The sequence below is a fragment of the Monodelphis domestica genome, chromosome 1 (assembly GCF_027887165.1).
Source record: "Monodelphis domestica isolate mMonDom1 chromosome 1, mMonDom1.pri, whole genome shotgun sequence".
Lineage (NCBI taxonomy): Eukaryota > Metazoa > Chordata > Mammalia > Didelphimorphia > Didelphidae > Monodelphis > Monodelphis domestica.
The window spans coordinates 155,892,611-155,912,308 of record NC_077227.1 but is presented as its reverse complement, the minus strand read 5'-3'; the positions used below and the strand labels follow the sequence as shown (position 1 = coordinate 155,912,308).

The following is a 19,698-nucleotide window of genomic DNA, read 5'->3' as shown; positions in this document are numbered from 1 at the left end:
CTACATCTATAGAACCTGTAGCCCATAAACCTTTTGGAATATCATCTAGAATCTGATAGATGTTATTCCCTTCCCCTTCTGATTCTACTGTATCTAGAAATAATACAGGGAAAAGGTTAAGGGATTCTTCTCAGAGTTTTAAAGAAATATCTCCAGTTGGGGTATATACTATTGTTGCTCTCAACTTATAAAGACCTACCCACTAGATTCATTGGGGAATTTGGCATTAAGAGAAAAGTGTTTATACAAAAAAATCAAGCCATTCTCCAATTGATAAATGGGCAAGGGACATGAATAGGCAATTTTCAGTTAAAGAAATCAAAACTATTAATAAGCACATGAAAAAGTGTTCCAAATCTCTTATAATCAGAGAGATGCAAATCAAAACAACTCTGAGGTATCACCTCACACCTAGCAGATTGGCTAACATGACAGCAACAGAAAGTAATGAGTGCTGGAGAGGATGTGGCAAAGTTGAGACATTACTTCATTGCTGGTGGAGTTGTGAATTGATCCAACCATTCTGGAGGGCAATCTGGAACTATGCCCAGAGGGCGCTAAAAGACTTGATCCTTGATCCTAACTTTTGACCCAGCCATAGCCCTGCAGGGTTTGTACTTTGAAGAGATAATAAGGAAAAAGACTTGTACAGGAATATTCATAGCTGTGCTCTTTGTGGTGGCAAAAAATTGGAAAATGAGTGGATGCCCTCCAATTGGGGAATGACTGAACAAATTGTGGTATATGTTGGTGATGGAATACTATCGAGCTCAAAGGAATAATAAAGTAGAGGAGTTCCATGGGAACCGGAACAACCTCCAGGAATTGATGCAGAGCGAAAGGAGCAGAACCAGGAGAATATTGTACACAGAGACCGATACACTGTGGTACAATCAAATGTAATGGACTTCTCCATTAATGGCAATGCAGTGATCCTGAACAACTTGGAGGGATATACAAGAAAAAACACTATCCATATTCAGAGGAAAAACTGTGGGAGTAGAAACACAGAAGAAAAACAACTGCTTGAATACATGAGTCGAGGGAATATGGTTGAGGATGTAGACTCTAAATGAGCATCCTAATGCAAATATCAACAACATGGAAATAGGTTTTGGTCAAGGACACATGTAGTGTGAAATTGCATGTCATCTACGGGAAGGGTGGGAGGAGGGGAGGGAGGGAAATAATATGATTCTTGTAACCTAGGAACAATGTTTTAAATTGACTAAATTTAAATTTAAAAAAGAATAATAAAATAAGAGGCAAAATAAATAAAAGAAAAAAGAAAAGAGTGTTCTACACTTAGATTGTCCAAGTGAAACCATTCTTGGATCTAGCTTTTTTACTTTTTGAGGTCTTCCTGTCACACCCACAACTTCTATTGAACCCATTGCATTGTACTCCTCAGGAAATTTCTGCAATACAGATATGGCAGCACCTGTATCTAAGAGGCAATCATAAACTTGTGTTCCTATTTTTGGAGTTACATGGGTTCTGTGCTATTTTCTGGAGTATGGACAGGTATCACAGGAGCTAACACATTAGGATCAGGAAAACTCAACATCTGTTCCTGTTCCTCTTTCTCTAATTCTTCATTGATTTCTCTTGCACTAATTTGCCATGTTTTGAAAATCTCTTTGTCATTTTCATTAGTTTTTATTCCATTGCCCATACTTCCTAGTCCATTTTCTCCATATACTATATTTTTAACTGCACAGGCTTTGGCACACCTTCATAACGAAGTTGCACCTTTTTGCATATCAAGTTTTTGGGGATTCCCACCAGCTACTTGGGAATATTTTTGGACAAGCACCTGCTTTGATATATTCTTGCATGGTATTCAGGTCTGTGGCTTGTTGTGAATTATGTTAGCATCCAGTATCAAAATAATTTGGGTAGTTTGGTCTCCCATTCTGGAATGCATTATTAAATCCATTATTAAGCCCATCATTTCTATATCCAGTTTGTCTGAATCCATTAAAGTGATTAAATCTATTGCTTTGGTTTCTCCTGAAGCTTTGTCCAAAGAATTATCTCCTAAATCTGCATTCTCTCATGAGATGACCAGGTCTGTTACAAAGAAAACATCTTGGGGTTTATCTGTGTTGTCTGGGGTTGTAATTATTTCTGGGTTGTCTATAAGTTCTTAGTGCAGCTACAGTTTTTTCCTGAACTTCATTGGATTTCAGTTTTTGTTTAAGCTCTGATTTCTTTGCCTAAATTATCAATTATATCGGTTTTCTCTTCTGATGTCCTATATTTCTAATCTTGGAAAACATAGTTAGCAATTCTAATTTCATCAAGACCCATGTCAAACCAATTTGGACAGTTTATCCAAAAATAATTTCAGACCACAGGGCATACATTTTTCACAAACTGCCTGTGAATGTGATTGATGTTTTCATCTGTTAAAGAATCCAACCCAGTCCATTTTTCTGCATAGTCAATAATTCTGTCAAGGAAAGTGGAGGGTGTCTCTCACTTCCTGCTTTAGGCACTCAAATTTAGACCAGGTTCCTGGGCATCTGGAATTCTGCCTCATAGTTTCAATTATTGCCTCCCTGGCTGTTGTTAAGTCTCTGTACCCTGCAAATGAATTATATTCCCAACCAAGATCCCAAGTTAACCAATTGGAAATTAGGGGATTATTATTAGTGACCTGTATAATCTGCTGTTCCTCCCTTTTCACTAATAATTCATCCATAAGGATGTCAAAGTCCAAATAGGAAAGATTGTAAAGCTTAACTAAATGCTTGAATTGCTTTATAACACCAATGGGTTCTTCTTCATATGATGGAGTATTTTTCTTAAAACTGTCTAGATCAGCCTGTGTAAACTTTTTGTGGCACATGAGATTCACTATACCATGCTCTGGGAACACTATGAGTACCTCCTTAGAGGAAACATATGAGCTGGTTTACTTTCTAATGCTTCAGTTTCCATTTCTAATTTAGTTGGTTTATCTGAATTAGTTGCACACTCTAATTTAGTTGCTTCATGTTCTTTAATTTCTGCCATTGTCCCTTTAGCCTTGAGTTAATTCCTCATATTGAGTTTGTATTCTATCTAGTTTAGTCTCTAGATAGTTCACTTTTAACAGTAGATCACTCTTTGCAATAGCTTGCTTTTAAATGTCTAAACACAACTGCCAAAGATTTGATCATCATGTAAAAAGCACATGATAAACACTAGTAGCACAGGGACATAAGAGATTAGTTGTAGGAGTATCAGTGAGAGTAATGGCATTAGAAAGTCATAGGCAAGCACACTTTGTACATATTCTAGTACAATAGTGAAAATGAGAGGAGTCATATCTAATAGAGAAAATCCCATGGTGATTTTATGTAGCTAATTCACCAGGTTTTCTGAGAATAGATTGTTTTTATCAAGTTGACTGGGAGATGGATTTTGTATCCTCCTAGAGTTCAGCTTACTGTTACCACAGCTCACAGTGAAAATGACGTCTAACTGCTTCCACAGACCCCCTGCTGAGGCAATGGTTCCAACTGCCCAAATTGACAATGGGACCCTTAAAATCACAGTTAGGTTCTTTGTCCTATTTAGCTCGCCAAACTGTAAAAAATAAAAAAAATAATAAAGTCACTTTACTTCTTATCCCTAAACTAATAAAACAATACTTATTTCTTTTTCTTTTTAATTTTTATTTGGTCATTTCCAAACATTATTCACTGGAAACAAAGATCATTTTCTTTTCCTCCCCTCACCCCCTCCCACCACCTTTCCCTCTCCCATAGCCGACGCACGATTCCACTGGTTATCACATGTGTTCTTGACTCAAACCCATTTCCCTGTTGTTGGTATTTGCATTAGAGTGTTCATTTAGAGTCTCTCCTCAGTCATATTCCCTCAACCCCTGTAGTCAAGCAGTTGCTTTTCATCGGTGTTTTTACTCCCACAGTTTATCCTCTGCTTGTGGATAGTATTTTTTAGATCCCTGCAGATTGTTCAGGGACATTGCATTGACACTAATGGAGAAGTCCATCACCTTCGATTGTACCACAGTGTATCAGTCTCTGTGTACAATCTTTTCCTGGTTCTACTCCTTTCGCTCTGCATCACTTCCTGGAGGTTGTTCCAATCTCCATGGAATTCCTCTACTTTATTATTCCTTTTAGCACAATAGTATTCCATCATGAACATATACTACAGTTTGTTCAGCCATTCCCCAATTGATGGGCATCCCCTCATTTTCCAATTTTTGGCCACCACAAAGAGCGCAGCTATGAATATTCTTGTACAAGTCTTTTTCCTTATTATCTCTTTGGGGTACAAACCCAGCAGGGCTGGATCAAAAGGCAGACAGTCTTTTATCGCCCTTTGGGCATAGTTCCAAATTGCCCTCCAGAATGGTTGGATCAGTTCACAACTCCACCAGCAATGAAGTAATGTCTCAACTTTGCCACATCCCCTCCAGCACTCATTACTTTCTGTTGCTGTCATGTTAGTCAATCTGCTAGGAGTGAGGTGATACCTCAGAGTTGTTTTGATTTGCATCTCTCTGATTATAAGAGATTTGGAACACTTTTTCATGTGCTTATTAATAGTTTTGATTTCTTTGACTGAAAAATTGCCTATTTATGTCCCTTGCCCATTTATCAATTGGAGAATGGGTTGATTTTTTTGTACAATTGCTTTAGCTCTTTGTAAATTTGAGTAATTAGACCTTTGTGAGAGGTTTTTGTTATGAAGATTGTTTCCCAGTTTGTTATTTCCCTTCTAATTTTGGTTACATTGGTTTTGTTTGTACAAAAACTTTAATTTGAGGTAGTCAAAATTATTTATTTTACAATTTGTGACTCTTTTTTTTTTAATTTTTATTTGGTCATTTCCAAACATTATTCATTGGAAACAAAGATCATTTTCTTTTCTTCCCTCCCCCCCTCCCACCACCTCTCCCATAGCCCATGCGCAATTCCACTGGGTATCACATGTGTTCTTGATTCAAACCCATTTCCATGTTGGTATTTGCATTAGAGTGTTCATTTAGAGTCTCTCCTCAGTCATATCCCCTCCACCCCTGTAGTCAAGCAGTTGCTTTTCATCAGTGTTTTTACTCCCACAGTTTATCCTCTGCTTGTGGATAGTATTTTTTAGATCCCTGCAGATTGTTCAGGGACATTGCATTGCCACTAATGGAGAAGTCAATCACCTTCGATTGTACCACAGTGTATCAGTCTCTGTGTACAATCTTTTCCTGGTTCTGCTCCTTTCGCTCTGCATCACTTCCTGGAGGTTGTTCCAGTCTCCATGGAATTCCTCTACTTTATTATGTCTTTTAGCACAATAGTATTCCATCACGAACATATACCACAGTTTGTTCAGCCATTCCCCAATTGATGGGCATCCCCTCATTTTCCAATTTTTGGCCACCACAAAGAGCGCAGCTATGAATATTCTTGTCTTTTTCCTTATTATCTCTTTGGGGTACAAACCCAGCAGTGCTATGGCTGGATCAAAAGGCAGACAGTCTTTTATCGCCCTTTGGGCAGAGTTCCAAATTGCCCTCCAGAATGGTTGGATCAGTTCACAATTCCACCAGCAATGAATTAATGTCCCTACTTTGCCACATCCTCTCCAGCACTCATTACTTTCTGTTGCTGTCATGTTAGCCAATCTGCTAGGTGTGAAGTGATACCTCAGAGTTGTTTTGATTTGCATCTCTCTGATTATAAGAGATGTAGAACACTTTTTCATGTGCTTATTAATAGTTTTGATTTCTTTGGCTAAGAACTGCCTGTTCATGTCCCTTGCCCATTTATCAATTGGAGAATGGCTTGATTTTTTGTACAATTGCTTTAGCTCTTTGTAAATTTGAGTAATTAAACCTTTGTCAGAGGTTTTTATGATTGTGACTCTTTCTAAGTCTTGCTTGGTTTTGAAATCTTTCCCTTCTCAAAGGTCTGACATGTATACTATTCTGTGTTCACATAATTTACTTATAGTTTCCTTCTTTATGTTCAGGTCATTCACCTATTCTGAATTTATTTTGGTGTAGGGTGTGAGGTGTTGATCCAAGCCTAATCTCTCTCATACTGTCTTCCAATTTTCCCAGCAGTTTTTATCAAATAGTGGTTTTTTGTCCCAAAAGCTGGGATCTTTAGGCTTGTCATAGACTGTCTTGCTGAGGTCACTTACCCCAAGTCTATTCCACTGATCCTCCTTTCGGTCTCTTAGCCAGTACCAAATTGTTTTGATGACCACTGCTTTATAGCATAGTTTGTGATCTGGTATTGCAAGGCCACCTTCCTTTACATTTTTTTTCATGATTTCCCTGGATATCCTTGATCCTTTGTTCTTCCAAATGAACTTTGTTATGTTTTTTTTCTAATTCAGTAAAAAAGTTTTTTGGTAGTTCGATTGGTGTATGGCACTAAATAAATAGATACGTTTGGATAGGATGGTCATTTTTTTTATGTTAACTTGTCCTACCCATGAGCAGTTAGTGTTTTTCCAATTGCTCAGATCTAGTTTTAGTTGTGTGGAAAATGTTTTGTAGTTGTGTTCATATAGTTCCTGTGTTTGTCCCAGCAGATAGATTCCTAAGTATTTTATATTGTCTAGGATGATTCTGAATGGAATTTCTCTTTCTAATTCCTGCTGCTGTGATGTGTTGGAGATATATAGAAATGCTGATGATTTATGTGGGTTTATTTTGTATCCTGCAACTTTGCTAAAGTTGTTGATTATTTCCACTACCTTTTTAGTTGATTCTCTAGGATTCTTTAAGTAGACCATCATATCACCCGCAAAGAGTGATAGCTTTGTCTCTTCATTGCCTATTTTAATACCTTCAATTTCTTTTTCTTCTCTAATTGCTACTGCTAGTGTTTCTAGTACAATGTTAAATAATAGAGGTGATAATGGACATCCTTGTTTCACTCCTGATCTTATTGGGAATGCATCTAGTTTATCCCCATTGCAGATGATGTTTGCTGATGGTTTTAGATAGATACTGTTTATTATTTTTAGGAAAGACCCTTCTATTCCTATACTTTCTAGTGTTTTCAGTAGGAATGAATGTTGTATTTTATCAAAGGCTTTTTCTGCATCTATTGAGATAATCATGTGATTTTTGTTGGTTTGCTTGTTGACATGGTCAATTATGTGGATGGTTTTCCTGATATTGAACCATCCCTTGCATTCCTGGCATAAATCCCACCTGATCATAGTGAATAACCTTCCTGATCACTTGCTGGAGTCTTTTTGCTAGTATTAAATAATCTATTTAAGATTTTTGCATCTATGTTCATTAAGGAGATTGGTCTGTAGTTTTTTTTCTCTGTTTCTGACCTGCCTGGCTTTGGAATCAGTACCATATTTGTGTCATAAAAAGAATTTAGTAGAACTCCCTCTTTGCTTATTATGTCAAATAGTTTGTATAGTATTGGGATTAGCTGTTTTTTGAATGTTTGATAGAATTCACTTGTGAATCCATCAGGCCCTGGGGAATTTTTCTTAGGGAGTTCTTTGACGGCCTGTTCAATTTCTTTTTCTGATATGGGATTATTTAAGAATTTTATTTCTTCTGTTAATCTAGGCAGCTTATATTTTTTGTAAATATTCATCCATATCACCTAGATTGCCATATTTATTGCCATATAATTGGGCAAAATAGTTTTTAATGATTGCCTTAATTTCCTCTTCATTGGAAGTGAGTTCTCCTTTTCCATTTATGATACTATTAATTTGGTTTTCTTCTTTCCTTTTTTTAATTAGATTAACCAGTACTTTGTCTATTTTGTCTGTTTTTTCAAAGTACCAGCTTCTAGTCTTATTTATTAGGTCAATAGTTCTGCCACTTTCGATTTTATTAATTTCTCCCTTAATTTTTAGGATCTCTAGTTTGGTTTTCTTCTGGGGGTTTTTAATTTGTTCGTTCTCAAGTTTTTTGATTTGCATTTCCAATTCATTGACCTCTGCCCACCCTAATTTGTTAAGATATGAACTCAAGGATATAAATTTTCCCCTGAGTTCTGCTTTGGTTGCATCCCATAGAGTTTGAAAGAATGTCTCATCATTGTCATTTTCTTCAATGAAATTATTAATTGTTTATATGATTCGTTCTCTAACTAACTGATTTTGGAGAATCATATTATTTAATTTCCAATTTATTTTTTATTTGGCTCTCCATGTACCCTTACCGATCAATATTTTTATTGCCTTGTGATCTGAAAAGGTTACATTTATTATTTCTGCTTTTCTGCATTTGTATGCCATGTTTTTATGACTTAGTATATGGTTAGTCTTTGTGAATGTACCATGTACTGCTGAAAGGAAAGTGTATTCCTTTTTTGCCCCTATTTATTTTTCGCCATATATCCATTAGCTCTAATTTTTCTAAGATCTCATTCACATCTTTTACCTCTTTCTTATTTATTTTTTATTTGGTTTATCTAAATTTGATAGTGGTAGTTTCAGGTCTCCTACTAGTATAGTTTTACTATCTATTTCCTCCTTCAATTCTACTAGTTTCTCCTTTAGAAATTTGGATGCTATACCATTTGGTGCATACAGTTGATTAGTGATATTTCCTCATTGTCTATACTCCCTTTTATCAGGATGTATTTAACTTCCCTATCCCTTTTAATCAGGTCTATTTTTACTTTGGCTTTGTCTGATTTCATGATTGCAACTCCTGCCTTCTTTCTATCAGTTGAGGCCCAATACGTCTTCATCTACCCTTTAATTCTGACCTTGTGAGTGTCTACTTGCCTCAGGTGTGTTTCTTGTAGATAACAGGCATTATTTCAAATGAAATGTTTTATCTTTTTCCATCATAGTGACAGGAAAATTTATAACCAGGCAAGGAATAAAGGGAAATGAAGGCAAAAGACATAATATAAATCATTTGAAATTTTAAAAATATTTTTAATTTTTTTAATTTAATTTATTTTAAAATAGTTTCCCATGGTCCCATAATTCATGTTCTCTCCCTCCCCTTTTCCCTCCCCTCTCCTGGAACAGACAAGCAGTTCCCCTGAGTTATACATGTATTATCACTTGATACCTATTTCCATATATATTCATTTTTGTACTAAAGTAATTTTTAAAAACCCAAATTTCAAATCATATACCAATATAAACAAGTTATGTTTTTCTACCGCATTTATACTCTCACAGTTCTTTCTCTTGATGCAGATAGCATTCTTTCTCATAAGTCCCTCGGGATTGTCCTGGATCATTGCATTGCTATTAGTGGCAAAGTCAGTCACATTAGATCACCCCACAATGTTTCACTTTCTGTGTACAATGTTCTCCTGATTCTGCTCATTTCATTCTACATTATTTCATGGAGGTCTTTCAATTTCATATAGAAATCAAGCAATTCATCATTTCTTATAACACAATAGTATTCCATCACCATCATATATCACAATTTGTTCAGCCATTCCCCAATCTAGGGATATCTCCTCATTTTCTAATTTTTAGCCACTACAAAGAGTATGGCCACGAATCTTTTTGTACAACCATTTTTTATTAACTTTTTGGGATACAAACTTAGTAGTGGTATTGCTGGAACAAAGGGCATGCATTCTTTTAAAGTCCTTTGGGAATAATTCCAAATTTCCTTCCAGAATAGTTGGATCAATTCACAACTTTCCCAGCAATGCATTAGGGTCCCAATTTTTCCACATCCCCTCCAACAGTTATCATTTTCCTTTACTGTCCTATTGGCCAATTTGCTGGGTGTGAGGTGGTACCTCAGAGTGGTTTTGATTTGCATTTCGCTAGTCAGGAGGGATTTAGAACACTTTTTCATGTGATTATTGATAGTTTTCTTCATCTGAAAACTGCCTATTCATATGTCTTAACCATTTGTCAATTGAGGAATGGCTTGTAAATCATTTAACATTTTAAAACACTAAGGAAAACAATATTATTCCATCTAGAATCAGAAGAAAATACATGTAATGAGGGAAAATCTTTGCATGAAATATCTCTGCTTAGTATGTCATCTAGATTCTCTATGAAATTGGCAGACATAATGATTGAGCTGTTCCTCAATAGACAAATTATCAGATAACATATACACTTTTCAAAAGAAATGCAAACTATCACCATCTGAAAAAAAGTTCAAAAACACTGAGTAGGAGAACTATGAATTAAAACAAACTGGAAAGACCACCTGAATTAAGGCCAACAAAGACTAAAAGATGAAGTGAGCTGGGGAAGAAACTTGTTTAAAAGGCTGTGAAAAAGTAAGCAGGCTTCATTGATAGTAGAACTGTGAATTGGTTCAACTTTTATGGAAAAAAGTAGACCTGTGCAAGAACAGTTACTAATTTTTCAAACCCTTTTTAGTCCAAAGATCTCATTACCTGTAGGATATAGCAGAAAAGCAAGAAAAACAAAAACCCATGCCTCCCTAATATATTCATATTCATAACACCATTACTTATGATAACAAAAAGCTGAAAACAAAATACATGCCAGTTGGGGAATGGCTGAAAAAATTAGATGTAAGCATAATAGAATATTACTGTAAAATAAATATTAAAAAGCCAGAAAAATAATGAGAATTGTGTAAAGTGATGCAACTTGAAAAAAAACAAACTTAGCCTAATAACCAGTGTACACAATAAGTACAACAGAAAGACATTGAAATTCTGGTTATAATCAGTATTAGATATAATACTGCCAAAAGTTGAAAGCCACATCCTTATTTTCTGTTATTAATCAAAATGTTTGCTAATCAAAATGTTTGTCTTGTGTCAAAACAGGATTTTTCATGAAATGTACTTTTGAAAATAAAACAAAATCAGACTTTTTATGTCAGTAGCACATGAAATTAGTCTATACTGCTTTAAAGGTGCTAATAATTGTGTTGTGCCTTTTTTAAAAAATGAGATTTGTGGAGGCAATTGGATGGCTCAGTGGATTGAGAGCCAGACCTAGATATGGGAGGTCCTAGGTTCAAATCTGACCTCAAACACTTCCCAACTGTGTGATCCTGGGAAAGTCACTTAACCCTCATTGCCTAGCCCTTACCACTCTTCTGCCTTAGAACCAATACACAGTATTGATTCTAAGATGGAAGGTAAGGTTTTTTTTTTTTAATGGGATTTATTTCCTATAATTTTCTCAATAAAAGTGCATACCCTGATCAGGCAGGAAACTGCTAGGTCTTAACGCATCCTACCTTTTATTTCATTGCTAAAAGGATTTAGTTTTAGCTTAAATCATAAGCAAAATCATACTGAATGTATTCGTATTGGCAGGAAGACAGAGTAGTTTATTTCCCTAAAGGGGAAAAATACTAAACACAAGTCAAAAGAGTAACCAAATGAATGAGACCGAGAATGAACCATAAAGCTTAGTTTTAGATATAGTAATTGTTTACTGTATAAAATGAAAACAAACACTGACTTGACTTTTTGCGTTTTTGCAGATCCAAGTTGATGAAGTACAGAAGCTGGTGTATTTTGAAGGCACCAAAGATTCCCCGTTAGAACATCACTTGTATGTGGTCAGCTATGACAATCCTGGAGAAGTGACAAGGTTGACAGATCGTGGCTACTCTCATTCCTGCTGTATTAGCCAGGTATTAACTCCTGTCTGAATGGTTCATAAAGACCCTGTCCATATTTTGAAGTAAGTAAAATTGGTTTGTGTAGCAATTTAACTCTCTTAGGCACATATTAAACTTAACATTAACTTCTCTCTGAAGGATAGATTATAGGATCATGAAAATTCAAGCCATTATTCTATCCCCTGGCATAGCATAACATAGCTCAAACAGAGTTTGTCTAATCCAGATTTTTAAATCTCTTTTTATGATACTATGGGGCGAAAAAAAACCCCCACAAATAAATGATTGTCTCTTTTCCCTTTCTCTAGCATTGTGATTTATTTATAAGTAAATACAGTAACCAGAAGAATCCACACTGTGTGTCCCTTTACAAGCTCTCAGGTCCTGAAGATGACCCAGCACATAGAACAAAGGAATTTTGGGCCACTATTTTAGATTCAGCAGGTACTCTGTTTAAATTTGACATGAAATAAGAAAAGTGAATTGACTAACTGTACCTATGTCATATATCTATACACTGTTGGGCTGATCTCTCTTTTTGTTATCCATTTAGTTTATTCCCTGAGCTCCTAGGCTTTTAATTAGTTCCATCTTTCCCAGAGTATTTTTTGTTTGTTTGTTTTTTTAAACCCTTACCAAGGCAGAAGAGTGGTAAGGGCTAGGCAATGGGGGTCAAATGACTTGCCCAGGGTCACACAGCTGGGAAGTGTCTGAGGCCAGATTTGAATCTAGGACCTCCCATCTCTAGACCTGGCTCTCAATCTACTGAGCTACCCAGCTGCCCCCATCAGAGTATTTGTTAAATAGTGACATTAGATGGGTTGCCACCTACATTTAGGAGAAGTGGATCTGGGAAGTCTTTTTAAAAAATAACATTTTAAAAGCTATGATAGAGATGAGGTAACTTCCTGTTGTTATACACAGTTATATAATTTCTTAGGTGAGCAAAAGAGGAGGAAGATGTGTGCTATCCTAAACACTGTATGCTCTTCCACTAAAGCTTTGCAACCAGGAAGGTTGCTTCCTTGGGGAAAAGATGTAAAAGTGACTATCCTCAATGCATACAGAACTTCTTAGTGACTGCTAAGTTGTAATGCCTGAGGACTATGTGTCCATTTAAATGACCTGGTGTCCTAAACACAAACTATAATCTTAACTTTAACACCTTTAGAAACATGATATTAATAATAAATTAATTTTAACTTTAGCACTTTTTCCATGTTGATAATATTTAGAAGTTTGGTACAACTAAATTGTACTTAATTCACATAGAAGAATTCATAGCAATACAATTTTTACTCAGATTGTAATGCAAAAGAAATTTAATTTTGCCTCCTTAGGTGAAGACATAGGCTAGATGTATATAGCCTTAGTGAACCAAATAAAAATTTTTGAAATATGCCATTTGGTCATTCAGTGGCGGAAATAGCAAAACTAGTGCTGGCAGGACCCAACCATGCGGCTTGACCATCAAAGTAAGCTACACTGACTTGACACAGTATATTACCCACTTCTAGTTCAATTCACAATTGGTGTGTGCGTATACATATTGATATTGAGGGGGTGTGTGCATGTGTATATATGTGTGTTTGCATGCTTGACCTTAACTTTCTTCCTTCTGGGCTTCCAGATTTATACAGAACATATAATTTCACCTCTCATGTGGGTCTTTCAAATTGTTCATTAGAATCTTTTTTTTTTTTCAAGTTTCCTCAAAACAAGTTTTACTGGACTCAAACAATTGTTAGGCCTCATGGGTCAGTGATTGCTGCTCTTAGCACATTCTGGAGAGCTTCAAGTTCATGCCTATGAGGATCAGTTTGAAGGAACTAGGGATGTTTCTCTTGGAGATGACTCTGGGGGCATATACTGTCTTCAGATATTTGATGGGATTAAGCATGCTCTGCCACTCTGAGTAATGCCCAAGAGTAATGATGGGTACATGTGCATGTTCATTCGAATCTTTCATAGATGAATATTCTTTTGCTTCATTTTCAGCCTCCAGTTGAAAAGGGAGTAGGCAGTTATTTGTGTGAATGTGTGTGTGCATGCATGTATAATTTCTTCTTATCCAGAAGGAGGTTAGGATTGTAGTGCGCTTATATATATGCCCTTTGAAATTAAAATTGTGCTTTCTTTGACCACAGGCCCTCTTCCTGACTACACACCACCAGAAATCTTCTCATTTGAAAGTACTACAGGATTCACATTGTATGGAATGATGTATAAACCTCATGATCTTCAGCCTGGGAAGAAATACCCCACTGTGTTGTTTATCTATGGTGGTCCTCAGGTAAGTGTGGCCATTCAGTAGCTTTAGTCAGATTTATAAGCTGGGATTTTGAGTGTTCATGGATGTCTAGTGTCCTACATTCTCTTAGGTTTGAATGCATTAGTGTGTGCTTAGTTATAAGTTGAATGAGTGAGTTGAAGGTTAATAAATTTGATTTTTTCAACTTATTAATGATTAACTAGGCTTTATACTTGATTATATAACCAGAATTGCAGAAGATTGATCTATAAGCCCATATGTCAGTTTATTAATTTACCCTGAAAACTGTGACTACAAAATGGACTAGAATGTTTAGGTCAGATAGCAAGCATGATTTCTTCTCGGTAGGGAAATTTGTTAATAAAATTGATGAAAATTAGAAGTTTCTATGAATATATGGTCAGAGCAAAGAGATTGAGATATTGCTAAAAGATACTTACAGCAAGTTCAAGAACCTGATGAATTGGCCTCCACTCTAAGGAAATACCTGCCAAGTAACTTAAAGAGTATTTAGATCAACCAGTTAAAGTAATGCTTTCTCTCATTCTGTGCTAGTGAACAATGACAAATTCTCATCCTTTAGTTCTTTTTTTTTTCCCTAGATCCTATGTTGGGTGGTGTGTGAAGCTTATGTTATGTTAATACTCCCATTCCACAGCATTATTGTAAGGGAGAAAACAAATATCAGTGTGTAGCAATATCTGGCTTGTAGGCATTAGATTTCAAGTGTTCATACTCTCTTGTGCATACTCTATTTTTTCTAACTTCTTTCCTTCAATAAAAATTATTTGCCATAAAAATTTTCATAGAGACAGAGAATAGGAACATAGTTATTGTATCCACACTTCAATTAGGAATTGTGATCTCAACATGGGAGTTTTACCTTCCACTGGTACAAAATCATAACCTCACAAAGCCTTTTCATTTTGCCCTTACTCATGCCCTTCCATAAATCCTCCATAGAGAATTTGTCACTGTGCTGAAGGCTGTCAGCCAGGTTTTCTAATCATTCATGAATATCTGCAATATTTGTGCCACCCATCTTTTTAATCACTCTTGCATGTAATGAAACCAACTTTTCCAATTCCTTTATTTTGTTCTTCTGAAAACCTATAAGTTATCTTTCCATTTAGCTACCTTTTTGATAGGGAGCTTTGTTTAAAGGAGAATGGCTGTAGATATGGCTCATTTCTTTCTATGGCATATCAACTTGTTGATCATTGGATACTTATTTTATATTAAGAGTAATAGCAGTTAAAGATTTTTAGGTGGTGTAAAGCCTATACAATTTTGCCTTCATCCCATTGTTTTATAACTCCTCAGTTATATGTGGACGTGGAATGGGTTTACACAGGTTTTAGGGCTGTTTTGTATTTTTTTATTATTTCATGAATCACTGAGGCCAAAAATTTCATCTTTTAGTAGCCAGCCTGCTGGGGATGAGCTTGTTCTACATCAGTGATGGTGAATCTTTTAGAAGGGCATGTAATGTGAGAAATGTCCTCAGGTGCCCATGGAGAGGGGGAGGGGAGCCGCCTGGCCCCACGAGAGAGAGAGAGAGAGACAGAGAGGCAGAGAGAGGCAGAGAGGCAAGCAAGCTCTGGCTTCCTCAGAGCCAGTTAGAAATTCTAAGCCCCAGCCAGGGGAAAGGAGTTTCGAGATGATGGGCCTTTCTCAGAGGTTCACACCTCCAGAAAGGCAAGGAACTAAGTCAGCCTTTCACTTGCTATGGTGACCATATAAAAGGAAAGCAGTCTGAGGTCTCCTGCATGAGGTCTTCCAGGGGTCCAGTTCCATAGCCTAGTGTCTTCACTCCAAGTCTGAGTGTCTGTCTTCCAGTCTGTCCTCCAAGTGATTTATCTTCACTCCAAGCCCAAGTAACTGATCTTGATTCCAGTCCCACTCCAAATGACTTCAATCTATATTCGTGTGCCTCTGTTTCCTCTATTTAAAGACCTTTTTCTCTTGTGTCACCTCCCCTAAATTTTATGTCTACCAATCACAGCAGATGTTCCTCTGCAGGACTGCCAACTCAATGTATGAAATGGGTGTTCACACCTTTTTTAGTTAGTTAACACCTTTTTTGGTTAGTTAACACCTTTTTTGGTTAGTTAACACCTTTTTGTAGTTAAAATGGGTAGATCTACTTTAAATACTGAGTTAGCACTAATCTAAATCTAAAGATAGACAGGGGATTACAACTTAATCTTCACAATAAAGGAAGAGCTAAATACCTTCATTGTTATGATCAGGTGATAGCCAATCCAATCTTCACAGTACATTCTATGATATCCATTTGGCAGTTAATCACATATCACTTCATAATATTTCTTATATCTTACTTACTATCCCTTTTATAATTTTTTAACTTTTCACTTGTTTATCTTCTTAAACGAGTTTCTAAGCTCTTTGAGGTCAAATATTATCTTTAATGTGTCATCTATAATAGATAATTTAATGATTTACATATAGGAGGCTTTTTTCTTAAATAAAAAAAAAGCTTTCTATCTTTAAGACAGAAGGGCAAGGACTAGGCAAATGGGGTTAAGTGACTTGCCCAAGGTCACACAGCTAGTTTGTAGGAAGCATTCAATAAATGTTTATTATTGTTTATTTCTAGTGCTACTCCCTAATTACTTCATGGCTCCTCTCTAGGGTTATATATATTTTACTTTCCTTCTTGATATTTACCAGAACCTTTTATTTAATGACTTATCTAATGCCCTTCATTCCTTCAGCTTCTTTAATTTTTCGTCCATTGAATATAGCCTCACTATGTGCACACATCCTATTCTAGGGAGGTACTAACACATAAGATTTTACTCTGAAGTGTGAGATAATGACGCAATTATTTTCCTTTACTGAAACTGAGTGAATGAAGTAAGCATTTATTAAGTACTTACTATGTTCCAAGTAGAATATAAATGCTGCCCGCAAGGAGCTTGTGTTTTCGTAGCAGAAGAAAACTATATCTATTAGGAGAGTGATGGCCAGGAAGAGGGGGATTTTGGACAGAGAAGTCAGAATGATATTTGGTGCCATAGAACAAATGAATGGCATGTCTTTTCCAGCAATGGCAGTATTGATATTACTATTGTCCTCAGAAGTAGAGTTTGAGTATTGGGGGAAGAAAGCCATCTGTGTATATGGTAGCATGGCACGGAGAAAGCCAGAAAATGATGTGGTAGACCTAAGACCAAGATAAGATAAAGTGAATATTCCCAACCCAGGGCCCAAATCACAGGAATAGGAGTTTGAATTCCATTAGATGGTAGAAGCTATAGCTTCAGACAACATGGTATGGAGAGAGCCAGGAAATTGGCATGGTCACATATCAATTCACAATTTCTTTAAAATATACCAAAAAAAATTCTCACTGTTCTTGGAAGGCTTTAAGACAAGGAATAAAAGCCTTAAGTGGCCCTATCAACATTCATTTTTTTAAAAATCCTTACATTCCATTTTAGAATTGATATCAAGTATCTGTTCCAAGGCAGAAGAGTGGTAAGAGTTGGGAAACTGGGTTAAGTGACTTGCCCAAGGTCACACAGGTAGGAAGTGTTTGAGGCCAGATTTTTTGGACAAATATTTATGCTAATTCCATATATACCTTGGATATCAAACTTTTATCCTTTTATCAGAGACATTTAATTCAGAGATTCCTCCCCCACCTGATAGTTTTTGTCTTTATTTTAATTTACCCTTAAAAAGTACTTGATGACATGGCAGAATAGTATCAGTTTGAGCAATTTAGTTGTTTGAACAATCATACATACTTCATTCTTTTGTATAGAAATTATCTTGCAGAATTTGACTAATATTATATTTCTTTCTCAGGTACAGCTGGTGAATAATCGGTTTAAAGGAGTCAAATATTTCCGCTTGAATACCTTGGCATCTCTCGGTTATGTAGTTGTGGTTATCGACAACAGGGGATCCTGTCATCGAGGGCTTAAATTTGAAGGTGCCTTCAAATATAAAATGGTGTGTGTGCAAGAAAACATTTACCTATTAAGCATCTTGATGCATTCTGTGGCATTGTTTGGTGTAAAATCCTGAGAATGAAAGGGAGAGAGAGTAGGAAGCTGGTGATCAATTCAACATATTAATTCATCTTTTCTTGTTTGAAACCTCAGAAATATGAGACAGAACCGTTTAACCTAGTTTGTAGAAGTATCCCTGACTTGTGATTTTCAAAGTTTAAAATTAAAGGTAAGATTGTGAGTTTGTAGCTTCCTACACACTACCAAGAATAGTGTTTCAGCTTTGTTCTGTCCACTGCAAAGAGGGAGGGAGACCAGCTGGTCAGTGTCTCCTTGTGACAAGCTTTTTTCTCTCTACAGGAAGCTTAAAATGCTACCTTTTAGAGATGCTTCCATGTTATGCCTGCTGCATTTGGGAAACAAGAAACTGATGTTCCTTTTGCACAGTAAGACAGTTACCATATTTGCCAGTATATTCAACATGCTGAGTAGGACATGGTGAATTTCTCCTAAGGCCAATTCTTTGACCTTATGTTGTACTCTCATGTAAGACTTTTTTCTGGCTTAGAAAAAGAAATTTTATATCCTGGCATACCACTTATCTTTGGAAGTATTAGGTTTAATGAGAGGGATAGAGATTATAGAAATAGCAAGGCAATGCCTCAGTTGTGACTCCCTCTTCTTACTTTTTATAATAAAAAGAGATATGCAACCTAGAGAAGCCTAAAGGGTAACTTACTTCCTATCTTTGAGTATATGGAGGCTTGTCACAAGAAGGACATTGACCAATTGATCTCCATTTTGATAAGAGGACAGAGAAAGAGAAAATCAGCTAGCTGTGACAAGAAAAGTAAAAGTATAAGGGTAATTAAATACTAGTAGAGTTTACTTGAAGGAAGTTGTGGTGCCACATATAAGAGGCTTTTCTAATCAATATTTTGCCTCCTCCCAGCTGATCACAGTATTTAAGAGCTAGAATAGACCTTGGATGTCATCTAGTCTGTCATCTTCATTTTATAGTTGAAGAGACTAATAATAATACAATTGATTTGAGATTCCATTTTAAAAACTGATAAGATTTTAATAAGCAATCTTGCAATACTTCTAGTTAAGTGCTAACAATGAAATGCACTCCTTTTCTTTCAGGGTCAAATAGAAATTGAAGATCAGGTGGAAGGACTTCAGTACCTAGCATCTCAGTATGATTTTATTGATTTAGATCGTGTGGGCATCCATGGCTGGTCCTATGGAGGATACCTCTCTTTGATGGCATTAATGCAGAGGTCAGATATCTTCAGGGTATGTGAATTTCAGTAAACTTATGTTTGAGACAGAAATTGAAATATCTTTATGGCTTAGGGGTAAACCATAAGGCAAAATTCTTTTAAATCAAGCACCTTGTTTTATTTGGTTTAGAAACTTTAGAGAAAGCTGTAAAATATCAGAGGTTTATGTATGTCAACTTTCTGTGAAGTACATAGACGTGTAATATTTGTCAACTTTTAACAACCAATTATCATTAGAAAATTTTGACCACAAAGGCTTAAAAAATTTAGTCACAACCAATTTTTTAAAATAGCTTTACCTATGGAAGTCAGATCTCATATAATTAACAACCCCAGAATATTTTAATTCAACTATAAATATAAATTCAAAAGGCTAGTATGATTTTCACTGACTCTTACCTGTAGACTAGGTCAACAGTATGTTTAAATATGAAAGTTTATATGACAGCCCTAAAATAAAATGATTTAATAATTAAAGATAGACTTTTATTGTTTTAAACCAGCAGACCAATAGGAATTTTCTTTTTAAAATAACTGTAAGAGCCATGGAAGTGAAAGCAATCTGCCCAAGATCTCACTACTGTTGAGTAGTAGAGCTGGGAT

General features: G+C 35.9%; 1 protein-coding gene across 2 annotated transcripts in view; it reads left to right on the top strand.

Annotated features, from left to right (window-relative positions):
• Positions 1–19,698, top strand: part of DPP8 (dipeptidyl peptidase 8) — an 87,690-nt gene that overhangs the window by 64,084 nt on the left and 3,908 nt on the right. For both annotated transcript variants that reach the window (XM_007479590.3, XM_056808599.1), the window contains exons 13-17: positions 11,414–11,566; positions 11,863–11,998; positions 13,702–13,847; positions 17,664–17,810; positions 18,956–19,108. In XM_007479590.3, the coding sequence (XP_007479652.1) occupies positions 11,414–11,566; positions 11,863–11,998; positions 13,702–13,847; positions 17,664–17,810; positions 18,956–19,108 (735 nt within the window). The remainder of the gene's footprint in view (positions 1–11,413; positions 11,567–11,862; positions 11,999–13,701; positions 13,848–17,663; positions 17,811–18,955; positions 19,109–19,698) is intronic.